This window comes from Panthera leo, chromosome A2, assembly GCF_018350215.1.
Source record: "Panthera leo isolate Ple1 chromosome A2, P.leo_Ple1_pat1.1, whole genome shotgun sequence".
NCBI lineage: Eukaryota > Metazoa > Chordata > Mammalia > Carnivora > Felidae > Panthera > Panthera leo.
This window is the reverse complement of record NC_056680.1, coordinates 156369924-156384859: the sequence shown is the minus strand read 5'-3', so window position 1 is coordinate 156384859 and position 14936 is coordinate 156369924. Positions and strand designations below refer to the sequence as shown.

At 41.6% G+C, this 14936-nt stretch overlaps 1 protein-coding gene across 1 annotated transcript; it reads right to left on the bottom strand.

Annotated features, from left to right (window-relative positions):
• Nucleotides 1-6803: 6803 nt before the first annotated feature.
• LOC122213587 (olfactory receptor 2A2-like) lies at nt 6804-7733 on the bottom strand. The gene has a single exon (XM_042927662.1). The coding sequence runs from the start codon at nt 7731-7733 to the stop codon at nt 6804-6806; it is 930 nt and encodes a 309-aa protein (XP_042783596.1).
• Nucleotides 7734-14936: the final 7203 nt, after the last annotated feature.

The window sequence follows — 14936 nt, the reverse complement described above, 5'->3', positions numbered from 1 at the left end:
AATGGGATTGTCTTTCAACTTCATGGGTTGGGATTATCAGTCTGAGTCCACTCCTTCTCCCGGAGGGGTGGGGAGAGCTTTAGGGTTTGGAGATGGAAAGAAAAGTTGTGCCTGGGTTAAAGGTCATGCTGAAAAAACTTTCCATTGAGATTGTTTATCTCATGGGTGATTCCTGGATGGCCACCGTCTGCTCCACCGGGTAACTTAGTAGCAATGCAGATTCTCAGACCTCACTGACGTTCACAGAATCAGAAACTCCAGGAGTGGCTCCCAGCAATCAGGGTTTTAACAAACCCTCCAGGTGATTCTGGTGCAAGCTAAGATGAGAACCACAGGCTGTCTCAAGTTTTCTCTGGGTTTCTCCGTTCCAAAGGAAGGAGAGGGAAGAGGGGAGACGGGAGATAGGAGGAAAGAGATGGAAAGTGATTTCGACCTCACCTGGAGGTTCTATTTCAAACAAGCTGCTTAAAGAGAGGTTGCTGAGTAAACCAAACTCAGTGATGCCTCCTGCTGGTAAAAACATTCTGTAGGAAAAAAAAGAGCAGATACAGTATGAAAATGTCTGGTTAAAGATCACCAAATGAATTAAACATGTAGGCAAGTCCCCAAACTGACAGTCAGCTGAGTCATAACCCCACATTCCCAGAAAGGCTCTTGAAGTACCATGAAAGTCAGTTAGAAAACTGTTCAGAGGCTTATCAGGGTCTGTAATGACTTTTCAGGAGGGGTTGTGAATTGCATCTTGCAAAAGTATTCTGTCTCACAACAGATTTGGGACCACTGTTTTCTCAGCTTCTAATCTCATCTCTTCTCACTAATAAACTTTATGCATTAAAGGAGAAAGGTAATAGGAGATATAGTTTTCTATCCTTGGATCCTATCCCGACCACAATACCAAGCCCATGGTAGATGTGTTTATTCTGTCATTTATCAATCACCTACACAGTTCCTGCTATGTATTATGCCTGCCCCATGCATCTACAAAAACTCAGTCTACGTGATTACTCGGTGAGGTAGGTACAATTATTATCTCCATTTTGCAGATGATAGAACAGAGATGGGTTAAATAACTAGCCCGGGGTCAACAGCTGGTAAGTGGATTTGAACTCAGGAAGGCTGCCTCTAGAGACCGTGTCCGTAAACTGGTCACTAACTGATCTGCTGTCATTCTGCTTGATTCTCCAGCTGTCAGGTGGGGCCTTGTCAGGGGTCAGATGACATGGTTAACTTTCAAGAAGCTGAACTTCGAAGAGCCCCAGTGGGAAGGAATCAACAGTTCAGGCCATCGAAGCTAGGTCATTTCCTTGTACTGTACTGTGGGCTCACTGCCCACGCGGCCGTTTGTCCATCGGCAGGACAGCCGGCAGTCCCAGACCGAGCCTCTCCACCGGATCGGAGATGGGCGTGAATCTGCGATTCGCCTTGGTTATTCCAGAAGGTGCCAGAGAAAGGGACCCAGAGGCTCCTGTTCTGACACATGAGGGAGGGGCCCCTGGCCACGTCCGTGCGGCCATCAGCTTGTTGGTTCTCTACATTATTCCCAAGAGAACAAGGGGACAGCACAGCACAGAAGACATCACTGCCCTGATGTGTTAGAGCTCCTGCCGTTTTCTTGAGGCCTTAAAGGGACTCACCGTCTCAGGCAGTACAAGCAGGGAAGGGTCCACGGGGAGGCCGGGGAACCGGGGAGCCCTGAAGGCTAACGGAGAATAAGGAGCAGGTGTGCTGGCGACAACCAGCAGGTAGGAGGCTGCTGCCGACCGCGCCCTCTCGTCACGTCCAGAGGCCCCGTGGCGGGACCCTGCTGTTCCAGGCAGAGCTCGAGGGGGAAGGGCCTCACGTCGGGGCAGCGGGACACCACAGGGCCCCGCGAACACCGTGCCCGCGGCCGGGACCAGCCCTGAGTCTCCACGCTTGACCGGGGGCCGGCGTCCCGATGCCGCGTCCCTGAGCGTGTCCTTTTCGCAGGGGGTCTCCCGTCGAGCACCGCGCTGGCGCCCGGCCCGCTGGCAGGCCTTGACCTCCTGGGGCGGAAGGACCCTTTCTCGTCACCGGGGGGCCCGGGCTTTCCGGTTCTTGCCCCAGCCGCGCAGGACGCAGGGGACGTAGGGGAGACGGCGTTGGTCCCCGCGGCCCTGGCTCGACCCTGGCGCCGGTGTCCGCCCTTTTAACCTCACGCATCTCCGAGTTCTTGACCTCCGGCTGACCCCGGGGCTATTTATCGCTTTCATGTGGGGCCGGGCCGTGTCCGGGTGCGGGTGCGTGTGCCTTCCCTCCTCCGCGCCTTTCTTGTAAGAGGAGTCCGGCCGTGGGGCCCTGCTCGACCCCAGTGTGACTCTGCAGAAACCTATTCGCTTTCGGAAGACCCTCCTCCGGTCACCAGAGGCTGCAGCAGCCGCTCTCTTCCTCTGATAGAAGATTCTATAAGCTTTCTTATAAGGCGGCTTACAGTACAGGAGTCAGACACACACACACACACACACACACACACACACACACACACACACACACCAAAACACGGGTCTGACACCTCCGAAGTATTACAGGAACAGACAGGACAAATGAAGCTAAGCACCAGGGTAAGAATTAAATTCTACTCTAAGTTATACCCTACAAATAATTTTGAACCAGATAATACTTTAGTGTGGATAATTGTTAGGTTTTTTTAATTTTTAATGTTTATTTTTGAGAGAGAGACAGAGAATGCAAGCAGGGGAGGGGCAGAGAGAGAGAGGGAGACACAGAATCTGAAGCAGGTTCCAGGCTCTGAGCTGTCAGCACAGAGCCCAATGCAGGCCGAATCCATGGACTGAGAGATTATGATCTGAGCCCACTGAGCCACCCAGGTGCCCCTACTTTCTTTTTAAAATGTTTATTTTTGAGAGACAGAGAGAGTGTGTGTAAACAGGGAAAGGGCAGAGAGAGAGGGAGACACAGAATCTGAAACAGGCTCCAGGCTTTGAGCTGTCAGCACAGAGCCCAATGCGGGGCTCGAACACACAAGCCATGAGATCATGGCCTGAGCCGAAATAGGATGCTTAACTGACTGAGCCACCCAGGCACCCCAACCAGATGGTGGTTTAGAAACACAGTTTTTTACTGTCTTAAGAATTTTCAACAACTTTATGTCTGTTTTTCCATTCATTGTGTATAAGAAATAAGACAATGGAGAAACGCTTTACACTTTTACTTAAAAGTGCATCATGTTTAATATGACAACCATATAACTTTTCCTATTTGGATTCACTTGAATAACTTGATAGTTTATAAGGCTTGCTAATCATCTTGAATATAATTAAGCTTATTCAAAATAAACAGCCTGCCGTCTTAGAATCTGAGTTATTGACTTGGGGCAATAGTTAAGCCAACTTTTAATTCTCGTTGGAAATACTGCATTAAAATGCTGTAATTTTCTCTAGAACTGTCTTCATTTCATGTTTCAGCAAAGGCTTATTCTTTGAAGAATTTCTAACTCTAAAAATGGTGGCAATTTTTATCCCAAAATAATATAATTATCTTGCTCAGAAAAGGGAAGAAGCATAAAATTATCTTTATTTTTATGGTTACAATCATGTATTGGTAGCATATATGAAAAATTTAGACATAAAATTATGATAATTATGATGGAAAAAAATGGCAACAAAGAGGAAGTATGTATAATAACCCTTTGCTTAATTGAATTCTATTTATGTATTTATTTATTTAGGCATATTAAACGTCCACAGCAGCAATATGGACTTCACCTGTTTGGTTGTCTTTTTCAGTATATTTCTTGCAGTGTTGAATACTATATATTATATGCTTTGAGAACTATATATATATAATTGTTACCATATATTTTTAAAATGTATGCTTAATTTTGTACTTATTCTAGAATCTTATAACTTAAAAAAAATTTTTTTAATGTTTATTTATCTTTGAGAGAGAGAGAGAGAGAGAGAGAAACAAAGGGTGAGTAGGGGAGGGGCAGAGAGAGAGGAAGACACAGAATCTGAAGCACGTTCTGTGCTCTGAGCTGTCAGCATAGAGCCTGATGCCATGCTCGAACTCATGAGCCCTGAGATCGTGACCTGAACTGAAGTTAGACACTCAGCTAACTGAGCCACCCAGGAACCCCTGGAATTTTATAAATCTTTTTTTTTTAATGTTTATTTATTTTTTGAGAGGGAGAGACACAAAGTGTGAGCAGGGAAGGGGAAGAGAGAGAGGGAGACACAGAATCCAAAGCAGGCTCCAGGCTCTGAGCTGTCAGCACAGAACCCGACTTGGGCCTCCAACACATGAGCTGTAAGATCATGACCTGAGTTGAAGTCAGATGCTTAGCTGACTGAGCCACCCAGGCACCCCAGAATTTTATAAATCTAGATTTTAATAAATTTTTCATGACTTGCAAAAAATTCAAAATACTTAATGTCTTGATATATTTTAAAATAAAACCAATCTTCACAGCAAAGGAAACCATCAGCAAAATGAAAAGACAAACTACTAAGTGGGAAAAAATATTTGGAAATCATATATCTGATACGTGTTAATATCCAAAATATATAAAGAACTCATACAACTCAATGGCAATAAAACAATCAGTTTTAACAATGGGCAGAGGATCTGAATGGACATTTTTCAAAGAAGACATGCACTTGGCCAACAGGTACATGAAAAGGTGCTCAACATCATTCATCATCATCAAAAACACATTGAGATATCACCTCACATCTGTTAGAATGGCTATCATCAAAAAGACAAGGATTACATGTGTTGGTGAGGATGCAGAGAGAAGGGAACACTTGTGCTCTGTGGGTGGGAATGTAAATTGGTGCAGCCACTGTGGAAGACAGTTATGGAAGTTCCTCAAAAAATTCAAAAATAGAACTACCATTTGATTCAGCCATTTCATTCCTGGGTATTCATCCAAAGGAAATGAAATCACTCAACAAGATATCTGCACCCCCATATTCATTGCAGCACTATTCACAACAGCCAAGACATGGAAACAACCTAAGTGTCCATTGATGGAACAAGGGATTTAAAAATGTGGTCAATGAAATACTATTCAGACATAAAAAAGAAGGAAACCTTGCCATTTGTGACAACCTGGATGGATCTTGAGGGCATTATGCTAGTGAAGTAAGCCAGATAGGGAAAGACAAATACCATATGATCTCACTTATATGGGGAGCTGGGAAGGGAAGGAAGGGGAAGGGAAGAGGAAGAGGAAGGAAAGGGAAGAGGAAGAGAAGGGAAGTAAGACAAAACTAGCTCATAGATACAGAGAACGACTGGTGATTGCCAGAGGCCAGGGTGTGGGGAATAGGTGAAATGGGTGAAGAGGGTCAAGAGATACAAACTTCCAGTTATAAAATAAAGAAAACGTGGAGATGTATGCAGAGCAAAGTAACTAGAGTTATGAATACTGTATTACATATTTGAAAGTTGCTCTTAAAAGAGTACACCTTAAAAGTTGTCATTACATGAAAAAAAAAAACTGTAACTATGTATAGTGACCAATTTAACTAGACTTACTGTGGTGATCATTTTGCAATATCTGCAAATATTGAATCATTGAAAAAAAAAAAGCAGCTCTTATTTATTTTATCAACATTAGCATCATGAAGACAGTTGTTCAAATCTTGTAAATCCAGAGAAACTTCTGCCGCCGTGAAAGAAAGATGATGTTAGGTATGTCATAGCTATCTCCTGATATTTGGTGCAACCCCAAACCATCTTCTGACAAGTTGGTTCAATAATTATGAAAAATATTGGTGGGAACAATTTCAAGAACTTCAACAGGTGATTCAATCTTCTCTTATTAGAAATTGTTTTTAAAAAAGAAATCATTGGGGCGCCTGGGTGGCTCAGTCGGTTAAGCGTCCGACTTCGGCTCAGGTCATGATCTCTCAGTTCATGAGTTCAAGCCCCACGTCGGGCTCTGTGCTGACAGCTCAGAGCCTGGAGCCTGTTTCAGATTCTGTGTTTCCCTCTCTCTCTCTGACCCTCCCCCATTCATGCTCTGTCTCTCTCTGTCTCAAAAATAAACGTTAAAAAAAAATTAAAAAAAAATTTTCACTAAAAAAAAAAAAAAAAAAGAAATCATTATAACCCAAGAATAAACATAATGTTTGAGCAACACTCAAAACCCTTACCTCTAGAACCATTTACACATTTACTGATGAATTTCCTTTATTGAACCAAATCCGAAGCATTAAATATATTTTAGGATTTTTTTTTACATAGTTTCTCATTGGATAAACTCTTTCCTTAACATTTTCCCCTTTACTCCTAAATTATTCCATCAAGGAATTTAGCATTTCTCTAAACTCTTCCTTCATCAGACTCACAATTGGTGAGGCAGAGTCCTATAACTCCGCAATGTTTTCTGTATTGGAATCTCAGATCTGTGGAAGTTCTTTCTTATGGCATTAATTTTCTGTACTGTGTCCAGCTACCACAAGGTGATAAAAAGTCACATATGTCTAAATACATCAGCCAGAGTCATGCAGTGATGTCGGTTTTACATTTAATTTTTTCTCCATACGTGAATATTCCTGGCTTGAAAAGATAAAGAAATTTAATGTTTTTTCAAAGAAAGACTAAATAGTCTGATAATTTAGATGTCCCAAATACTAACACAGTCTCTCGGTTTCAGAAGATACACTTTTCCATGGAATTTTGCCCTATTTTTAGAGCTAGAAGATGGACAGTTACCACGTTTAATTCAAACTTCCAAATGGGAACCTATCTGAATTTTTGCTTCAGCAAACCGCATAATTTAAAAGGAAACCCCCAAACAATATTCTATCTATATTTCACATGGACCTTTTCTTCAGTGCTCTATACAAAGAAGCCTTTACCTGAGCGTTCCTCAGGCTGTAAATGAGAGGGTTCAGCATTGGGTTAAAAAGACTATGAAAAAGGGATAATATTTTCTCTTGCTCTTCTCGTTGTTTGGAATCTGGGACCATATAAACGACCATGGCTATGCCAAAGAAGAGTCCAACCACACAGAGATGGGACGAACAGGTGGAGAAGGCCTTTCTGCGGCCTTCCCCAGACTGGATTTTAAGGATGGCCCAGAGGATGCACATGTAGGAGATTAGCATTAAACAGAGGGGCCCAACTAAGACAAACATACAGGCAGCAAGGATAACCAATTGGTTGATCCATGTGTCAGCACAGGCCAACTTGAGGACAGATAGGATTTCACAGAAGAGGTGATTCACTTCCCGGGGTCCACAGAAGGGCAACCGTAGAAGGAGAATTGCATGTACCAGAGCCAGAATAAATCCACATGACCAGGAAGTGACAGCCAGGACCAGGCACAGTCTCCAGCTCATGATGACAGTGTACTGGAGGGGGTGGCAGATTGCCACAAACCTATCATAAGACATCGCCACCAAGATCAGGCACTCCGTAGCAGCAAAACCCAAATACAAAAATGTCTGCATTACGCATGGAACAAAGGAGATGGTCCTCTTCTGATTCACTAAGTTTGCCAACATCTTGGGGACATTATTGGATGCATAGGAAATGTCAATCATGGCCAGGTGGGAGAGGAAGAAGTACATGGGGGTGTGTAGTCTCGAGTCCAGACAGATGAGTCCCAAGATCATGCCGTTTGCCAACAGGCTAAATATGTAGAACAGGGAGAAGATCCAGAAGAGGAGCACTTCCATCTCTGCACGGAGCTGGAATCCCACCAAGATGAATTCTGTGACCCATGACTGGTTGCTTCCCATTTCTTAATGACAGTTTGTCAAGGACTGAAGTGTGAGAAAAGGTCAGAGCTGGAGAATGGACAAAAATTGGAGTTACTTAGCTCAAAATGAGCTCAGAGAAATCTTGTATCCTTGTTCCTACTTGACAGGGGAAGCAAATTGGGTACCTTTTTTATTTCAACTTTTTTTTTTTAAGGAGGCTCCACACCATCAGGGGGCATGAAATCACAGCCCTGAGATTAAGAGTCTGCTGCTCCACTGACTGAGCCTCCCAGGCACCCCTGATTTGAACTATTAATATGAAAGAAGTTTAAACTCACAGAAAAGGGCCAAGAATTATCCAAAAACTCCCATATTCCTTCACACAGATTCAACAAATTTTAATACCTCTTTTATATATGCCTTATTCTCTTTTTCTCTACGTTTATGTTTTTTTTTTTTCTGAGAGTAGGATGAATTCAGCACTTTATAAAACACTGAGAATTATCATCTATGCCTTTAGAGGATACCCGGCTTGGGTGAATGTAAGTTACTGGGCTAGTGTATATTGGGCTGGAAAATGCATATGGGTCATTCAAAAATATTAGTGTGGTTACAAACTATGTGCATCACAACCTTCATTGAGTAATCCTGATGGGATGTTGCCCTGGGGTCATTCTCCTCATTTGAACCATTTTATTGAAGTTTTCACTTGTCACTGCAAAGAGGATGGTGACAGCCTACTTGATCTTCTCTCGGCCCTGTTAAGGAGACTAATTATAAGACAGCTGATAAAAAGGGTCTTTGCTACTCTTGAGAATCAGAGTAGATTCACGTGAGGAGGCTCTTCAGGTACCTATTAACTGTATAGAATTGGTCAATATTAACAGTTAAAAGAGTAATATCCACACTATGAAGATATGGATAATCCTCAAGATAAAATCCAAATGTCGTGTATTTGAACAGACATTCCCTTTCACCAAATGGTAAATCTTATGGGCCTGTAATATGTCCTGTACATCTTTACATTTCAAATGACTAGTAAATTCTAGATAAAACAGGCACTCAGGAAATGTTAGATGGATGACTGTCATTTTAGTTAAAAAAAATGGATGTACTGTGTATCTTCTACTTGCCAGTTTCTTTTGACAAAGACATGGTTTCCCCTTCATTAGAGAAGTTCACAGTTAGAAGTTAGAGTATGATCACTGGAAAATGAAACAGAGACAAAATCATAGATTCTTTCACCTCCATGAATATGATTGCATGTGGGAGGATTCTATGCATATGTGCGTGAAGTTTGTGACATTGATTTTGCCACAATTAAAGAACATACCTGTAGTATGTAAAGTTGGAGACAACATTAATTTTGTAAAATCTACAGAGTTGGATACGATGAGCCATGTCTGAAACACATTTAATCTCTGAACATAAAGGATAAAAATATTGTTGAAGGTAATTGATCACTCTTCAGTAGGAACACTTGTTTATGAACTTTTTAGTCTAGTCACTTTTGTGTGTGATTGTGTATATCTTTTTATTCTTATTTTAATTACCATTATTTCCAGTTTGCTCTTAAAAACTGAACAACATAAAGACAAAATTGAAAGTAGGTTAAAACTCTTTAGCAGTTAGAGTACTGGAATAGAGAAGAAAATGTCCCAATAATGATGCTTGAAATTTCACCTCCCTGATGGAGTAAATGAAACAATAGCAACTCAAGAAAAGCTTTGCATGGTTGTGTGAGCAGTGCTCTCTAGGCAGTCCTGTACACCAGTATTTTTTTCTTTATTTTAAAGAGAGAGAGAGAGAGTACAAGCAGGGGATGGGAAAGAGGGAGAGAGAGAGGGAGAGAGGGAGAGAGGGGGAGAGAGAGAGAGAGAGAGAGAGAGAGAGAGAGAGAGAGAGAGAGAGAATATTAAGCAGCTGCATGCTCATCATGGAATCCAACACAGAGCTTGATTCCAGGGCCCTTGGATCATGACCTGAGCCAAAATCAAGAGTAGGAGACTCAACCAACTGAGCCACACCTAGGTTCCCCTCAGAATGTGTTGTGATCAAGGGAACTATATTCTATTTCTTCAATCCTCTCCAGGAATGCTGGCACTCATTCTTCCCTCTTTTGTGATAAGAAAGACATGAACATACAATACAATGATTTTTAAGTCTTATAATTGTCACAACAGGGTGATAACCTGGGATAGTTCAAAAAGAAATAATGATACGGCAAACTTACATCTTACAGTGTTTGAGCAAAGACTTACTGTTACTAGAATTTTCTTTTCCATTGAGACAGGTTTCTCTGGACATCAATAGCTTCATTTAGGGTAGGTAATATACAAAGTCCTTTCATTAATTTGGCCATTGCAGAGCTTTATTCAGAGACAATACTTCAATATAAGTCTTCTCATTCTCTGAGTCCCCTCATGCGGAGACAGTCATGCTAGCTCTGCCTACCAGCACTGAGTTACAGTTCCATTGGTAGGAAATGGTAAGAGATGGTGGGGAAGTTCAAGGATGCCCTGACCACTACTCAGTAGGCAGAGGTCCCTAATGTTGGGGAAGGAAACATCCAGGTGCTGATTGCATCTACCTACAGTGCACAATGGGAGTCAGGAGGCAGGATCACCCAGGAATGTCATTCTTGTCCACATAGCCTGTCCTTTATCAACTACCCGTACTGAAAATCACCTCCCAGCATAAATTCATCCCTTCTGCATAAGAAAGTGTTAGCACTGGGTTTTCTCACAAGAATCTACTTTGATCTAGAATAAATTTCACAGAGGTGAGAAATGTACCTCTACCATGGGTGCAGTGTCCTGTTCCCATAGTAGTTTTCAGAGGATTAAATCCCAGGTACAGAAGGAGTCACTCACTAGACTTGCTGAAGTCTCTTCGAAGAACCCCAAGAGCATAGGTTTTATTTTAGAATCAGATGAACATAAAACATTCTTGCATTTCTACTGAGGATTCAAATTCCCAGAAGGATCATAAGAAAAAAGGTGGGGAGGGAAATCCTCTGGGGTAGAGTTAAGATTGCATGTGATTGACCTCGAAGGAAAATTCTGGGGTACAAACAGGGCAGATGTGGACATCACACTGTTTCTACACAAACTTTCAAATGTCTCAAGGATTATAAATGTGAGACAAATATCACAATTACAGTACCCAAACTCTAAAAATTTATTACAGTTTTATGAAGTAATGCTTCACAATCCCTATTGAAGAATCTGAGAGAATGGAACTTCTAGATACTTGAGAAGTAGATTCCCAGGGAGCCTGTACCACTCTGAGAGAGAATAGATCCCCCAAGCCAAGATGAATCTCTATCTGCAGTAAGAGTTGATAAATCCAAATGAGGAAGGCTTCTAATATACATAAGCAACAAGTACTGAGCCTGTCTCTTGTTTCAGAAAATGTGCCAAATGCTCTATATTGATTACATGGTGTAATCTGATCAGCATTACCATTTTATGGGTGTGGAGACTGAAGTTTGAATATACTAAATTATTTATTCTCTAAGTGTGGTCCAGGGACTAGAAGTGGGAAATCTCGGAGAACCTCAAAGGGTCCATAAGATCAAGACTGTTATCATAATTATATTTAGACTTTTTTACTTTTTCAACCTCCCTCTCTCAAGAGTGTGCCATGGACTATTCCAGAGGCAGCATGGCATGTGATACTGCATGAGACAGAGTGCAGAAGAAATATAAAATCCGCCTGTCCTTGCTTAAGCCAACATTTAAAATTTTTTCAAAAATGTAAAACATAGCTACTCCTTTTACTGATTATTTTTGCTTTATAAAATATTTATATAAAAATACATTATATTAATATGTAATGGAAATATTTCTAAATGAATCAAAATATTTAATGAATTCTCAGTTTTGATTTCCAATATGATATATATCAAGAAATTTCAGGCCCTGTGTTGACAGCTCAGAGCCTGGAGCCTGCTTCAGAATGTGTGTCTCCCTCTCTCTCTGCCTCCCCCCACCTCGCCACTCACACTCTCTCTTTCTCTCCAAAATAAAAATAAACATTAAAATTTTTTTTAAAAAATGTTAAAATAACAACAAAAAAGAAATACAACCACATGGAGGAGAGTCAGCACGGTGGAGAAGTAGGGGGACCTGATGTTCCCTCAAATACAGCAGTACGGAGGCTAGAAGACTTGGAATTCCAGAAATTAGGGCTATAGAGTGACAGAAACGTCTGTCACACAATCGTATGATTGAAAACTGAGAGAGATACAACAGGTGGTGTTTATCCACAGAACAGAGAGACAAAAGGAAGAGAAAGAGGTGTGGAAGTGTAGGATTGTATTTGGACAATAGGAAAACCACAGACCAGGGAATGGAAAAAAACAGAGAAAGAACCAATTTCTAACTCCATCCAGGGTTGCGGGGCTTTCTCTGGACTGGGGCTGACCGCTGTGCGCACATACCTGGGGAGGAGGGGAGTCAGCCCTGGGCTCAGTCACCAGCTGAGGTGCAGTTGGAGAGAGCAGTCCCCTTCCTTGAGTGCTGTGGGAAGAAGGCACATAACTGCTCGAAGGACAAAAGACCCTGCAGGTGCACACCAGGTAGAGGCCCTTTGTCGACTGGCTGCCAGAGTGGCAGTATCCCAGAACTGAGTGCGAGGAGTGGGATCCTTTAAGATATCAGGGTTTGGATCCCAGCAGATCACCTGAAAGGCATGGGAAACTGTGGAGCAGGACAAACTGGCCCACACTACCCACGCAGCATTGTGAGGATGGCCTGAACAGAATGGTTTGGGTCACCCAGTCCAGGGAGGAGAGACTGGGGTGTCACTCTTTTTCTCCCCATCACCAACAAGGTGGGGCTTCAGGGAAAGGGCCCACAGTGGAGGTGGGACCTGCCTACAACAAATCACCCCTCTGTGCCTAGTAACTGTGTATCTAACAGAGCAAGACTGACACTGACAGAACCAGACAGTCCTTCCTCCAGACCACAGCAGCTACTGGTTCCAAGGCACCATCAGATATGGGTCCAGCGGTTTTGCATTTTCTGATTTGATTCTCAGTCAATTCTTATTTTATATATATGTATGGTTTTTTTTCTTTTTTCTACTTCCTTTTCTTCCTTTTATTTCTTCCCTTCTCTATTCTGGTTATTCTGGTTGTTGGTTTGTGTAAGTAGACATTTTTAATCTATTCTTCTTATACTTCTTCTTATATCTCCTTATTCTTTATTCCCCACCCCCTTCTCTCTCTGAATTAAGCCATATAGTTTCTCTGATTCTCTTCCTGGTCAATTTTTTTCTTTTCTTTTCCCCCATCCCTGTCATTTCTCTCTTTGTATGGGATAAGGATTCTTTCTCCACCACCCCCTTTTTAGAATTTTTTCCAGGGCTACTTCAGTGAACAAATCACAGCACACCTGGTGGAAGGTCCGAACCACCACTATGAGTAGGGAGATAGAGCAACGAGAATCACAACAGAAGAGAACATGCAACACACTCCAAAAACACCTCCTGAAGGGCCAGGCCCTGGACAGTGTATGACCCCTTTTTAATATAGTAGTGCTCACAGGTGCAGGACACATAACAAGCTATTAAAACACATAAAGGACAGAAAACTAGCCTAAATGATGAAATGGAAGAATTCTCCTCGAAAGAAATTCTAGGAAGAAATGACAGCTAGAGAATTGCTCAAAACAGATATAAGCAATATATCTGATCAAGAGTTTAGAATAATAGTCATATGACTAATAGCGGGGCTTGAAAAAAGCATAGAAGACAGCAGAGAATCTATTGCTGCATAGATCAAGGACCTAAGAAATACTCACGATGAATTAAGAAATGTTGTAAATGAGGTGCAAAATAAACTAGATGCAGTGACAGCAAGGGTGGAAGAAGCAGAGGGGAGAATAAGTGAAACAGAAGATAAAATTATGGGAAATGATGAAGCCAAGAAAAAAAGAGATAAGAAAATACTAGACCAATGAGGGGTGAATTACAGAACTAAGTGACTCAATGAAACGTGATAATATCTGTATCATAGGAGTTCCAGAAGAAGAAGGGGAGTGGGCAGAAGGTTTACTTGAATAAATTATAGCTGAGAAGTTACCTAATCCGGGAAAGGAAGCAGACATCCCAATCCAGGAGGCACAGAGAACTCTCTTCCAATTTAACAAGAATAGGTCTTCACCATGGTATATCATAGTGCAACTGGCAAAATACAAATATAAAGAGAGAATTCTGAAAGCAGCTAGGGACAAATTGGCCTTAACCTTCAAGGGTAGACATATAAGGGTAGTATCAGACCTGTCCACTGAAACTTGGCAGGCCAGAAGTGAGTGGCAGGAAATACTCACTGTGCTGAATAGGAAAAATATGCAGCCAAGAATCCTTTATCCAGCAAGGCTGTCATTTAGAATAGAAGGAGAGATAAAGGTTTCCCAAACAAAAACTGAAGGAGTTCATGACCACTAAACCAGCCCAGTCTGTGAGTGGAATGCTGCAAAGACTACAAAGGACCAGAGACATCACTACAAGAATGAAATGTACAAATTTCTATGGATTTCTATGACACGAAGTCCATATCTTTCAACAGTAACTCTGAATGTAAATGGACTAACTGCCCCCAATCAAAAGACATAGGGTATCAGAACGGATTTAAAAAAGAAAAAAAATAAGATCAATCTATATGCTGTTTACAAGAGACTTAACTTAGACCCGAAGATACATTCAGATTGAAAGTGAGGGGATGGAGAACCACATATCATGCTACTGGAAGTCAAAAGAAAGCTGGAGTAGCCATACTTCTATCAGACAAATGAGATTTTAAACTGAAGGCTGTAAGAAGAGATGAAGAAGGGCATTATATCATAATTACAAGATCCATCCGTCAAGAAGAGCTAACAATTGTAAATGTTTATGCCCCCAACTTGAAAGTCCCCAAATAGGTAAATCAATTAATCACAAACATAAGCAATCTTATTGATAAGAATATGGTAATTTCAGGGGGCTTTAATACTTCACTTACAACAATGGAAAGTTCATTTAAGCAGAAAATCAATAAAGAAACAATGGCCTTGAATGATACACTGGACCAGATGGATTTGACAGATATATTCAGAACTTTCCATCCAAAAGCAGGAGAATACACATTCTTCTTGAGTGCACATGGAAAATTCTCCAAGACAGATCACATACTGGGTCACAAAACAGCCCTCAATAAATATAAAAGAACTGAGATCATACCATGTGTATTTTCAAATC